Here is a 1,625-nt window from a genome sequence, read left to right on the forward strand (position 1 = left end):
CATGAAATACAAATATCAAAAGCCACCACTGCTGCATCTACAGTGTGGCTCATCTCCAAGTGACCCTGTTCCTTCTCCCCCTCTCCAAAAAACTCAAAAATCTAATTAGTGAAACACTTAGTACCGGTAAGCAGAACTCCTCAAAGGCAGGCTTGACGAACGTGGTGTACTGGGTGAGGATCTGCTCAAGGTCCCTCCCACGTTTCATATCTCGCAGAACTGGGACGGGAAGATAAAAGCCATGAGTTTCACTACATAGCTGAGGACAGACGAAGAAGACGAGGTGGCTGATGCTGCTGTGGCAGCAGAGCATTACCTCTGCGGGACAACCGCACGTCGGAATCCGTGTCAACAAAGAGCCGGAGGTGGAACATGTCCCGAATGTCTTGATTGTAGAAAACCAGGATCCCTTCAAAGAGGACAACATCAGCAGGGTAGACCACTGTTGTCTCTGCCAGCCTGCCAGGAAACAACACCCAGAGCACGCTGTTAAACGTGCCACAGTCAAACCTTCCGTCCCCAGACGTGGCTGGAGGCACCCGCATATGCACCCCAAAACTTCACACAAAACCAAAACCTACCTAGAATGGGTCACAAAGTCATAGGTTGGTACCTCAACTGTTTTCCCCTCAACAATGCTTTTCAGGGTTGTATGCATCAAATCATTATCAAAAGCATCTGCAAGAGGAAGGTTTAAAAGAGGAAGATGTTCAGATGCTGCTGTATCACACGTTCTACTCAGATTTTCTAGACCCCCAGGAAAATCTCTGTCCAGTATGAGAGCAGGGAAAAAGGAATTTATGGCTTACTGTTTCCTACCAGCAGTAATCCCACACTCCCCACCCAAGTGAGGATTGCTGTGCATTACAGGGATGAGGAAGAGAGAATTTGCCCTCTATAAGCAACTACAATGCAGTGAAATGAAGAACCCAATTGTAAAATTGGCAATTGTATAATTTTACCAAACCACCTAGTAACTGTGTAATTTTTTGCAACTCTTAGTCTGTTAACTATGAGTAATTTAGAAAACCTCAGATCTCTTTAATGCCTTTCTAGAGTGTTATCCACCCTGGCTGACCTACAGCAGGCTCTAGGCTTCAGCCAAGGGCAGATCATTGTCCCATTTGCAATCCACAGCACTCCTCTGAGCAAGGAGAGCAGCTGTTTATGTGGACAAGAAGTATCATGAAAGGATTTGGAGAACAACGTGGTTCTGGCAGCCGAAAACAAGGAGACAGAGCACTATGTAAGCCAGGATGCTCTCCAACTCTCGGTATCGCTCTCTGCAAAGTGCTCACAGCAGCGCAGCTGTCGTGACAGCAACGTGCACATGTGAAAGCCAAACAGATGTTTTCTGGGGGAAAAGAGTGTTTCTGTTATCCAACACTTCTCATTCTCCACAAGCCCTTTTGGTAAACCCCAGCTGCTCTCTTAACCACCAGCTCAACCACGTTAAAGGCGAGATGAAAGCTGGGGGGGGGAGCTTCATCCACAGCCTAAGGGTGGGTGGGCTCACCCGGGTGGTCGAAGTTGTACTGGCCCTTCAGCGCCTTGGCCTGCTGCTCGGCGGTCAGCACCTGGTAGAAGCTGTCCTGGCTGAGGATGAGCACCTTCCTCTGCCGCCG

General features: G+C 48.6%; 1 protein-coding gene across 1 annotated transcript in view; it reads right to left on the reverse strand.

The window, feature by feature from the left end:
• UCK1 (uridine-cytidine kinase 1) overlaps nt 1-1,622 on the reverse strand; it is a gene marked incomplete at its 5' end in the record, with an annotated part of 3,322 nt that extends 1,700 nt beyond the window's left edge. The window contains 4 exons of the mRNA XM_010179016.1: nt 125-219; nt 317-459; nt 582-678; nt 1,517-1,622. Coding sequence (XP_010177318.1) covers nt 125-219; nt 317-459; nt 582-678; nt 1,517-1,622 — 441 coding nt within the window. The remainder of the gene's footprint in view (nt 1-124; nt 220-316; nt 460-581; nt 679-1,516) is intronic.
• Nucleotides 1,623-1,625: the final 3 nt, after the last annotated feature.

This window comes from Mesitornis unicolor, unplaced genomic scaffold, assembly GCF_000695765.1.
Source record: "Mesitornis unicolor isolate BGI_N332 unplaced genomic scaffold, ASM69576v1 scaffold8102, whole genome shotgun sequence".
Classification (NCBI taxonomy): Eukaryota; Metazoa; Chordata; class Aves; order Mesitornithiformes; family Mesitornithidae; genus Mesitornis; species Mesitornis unicolor.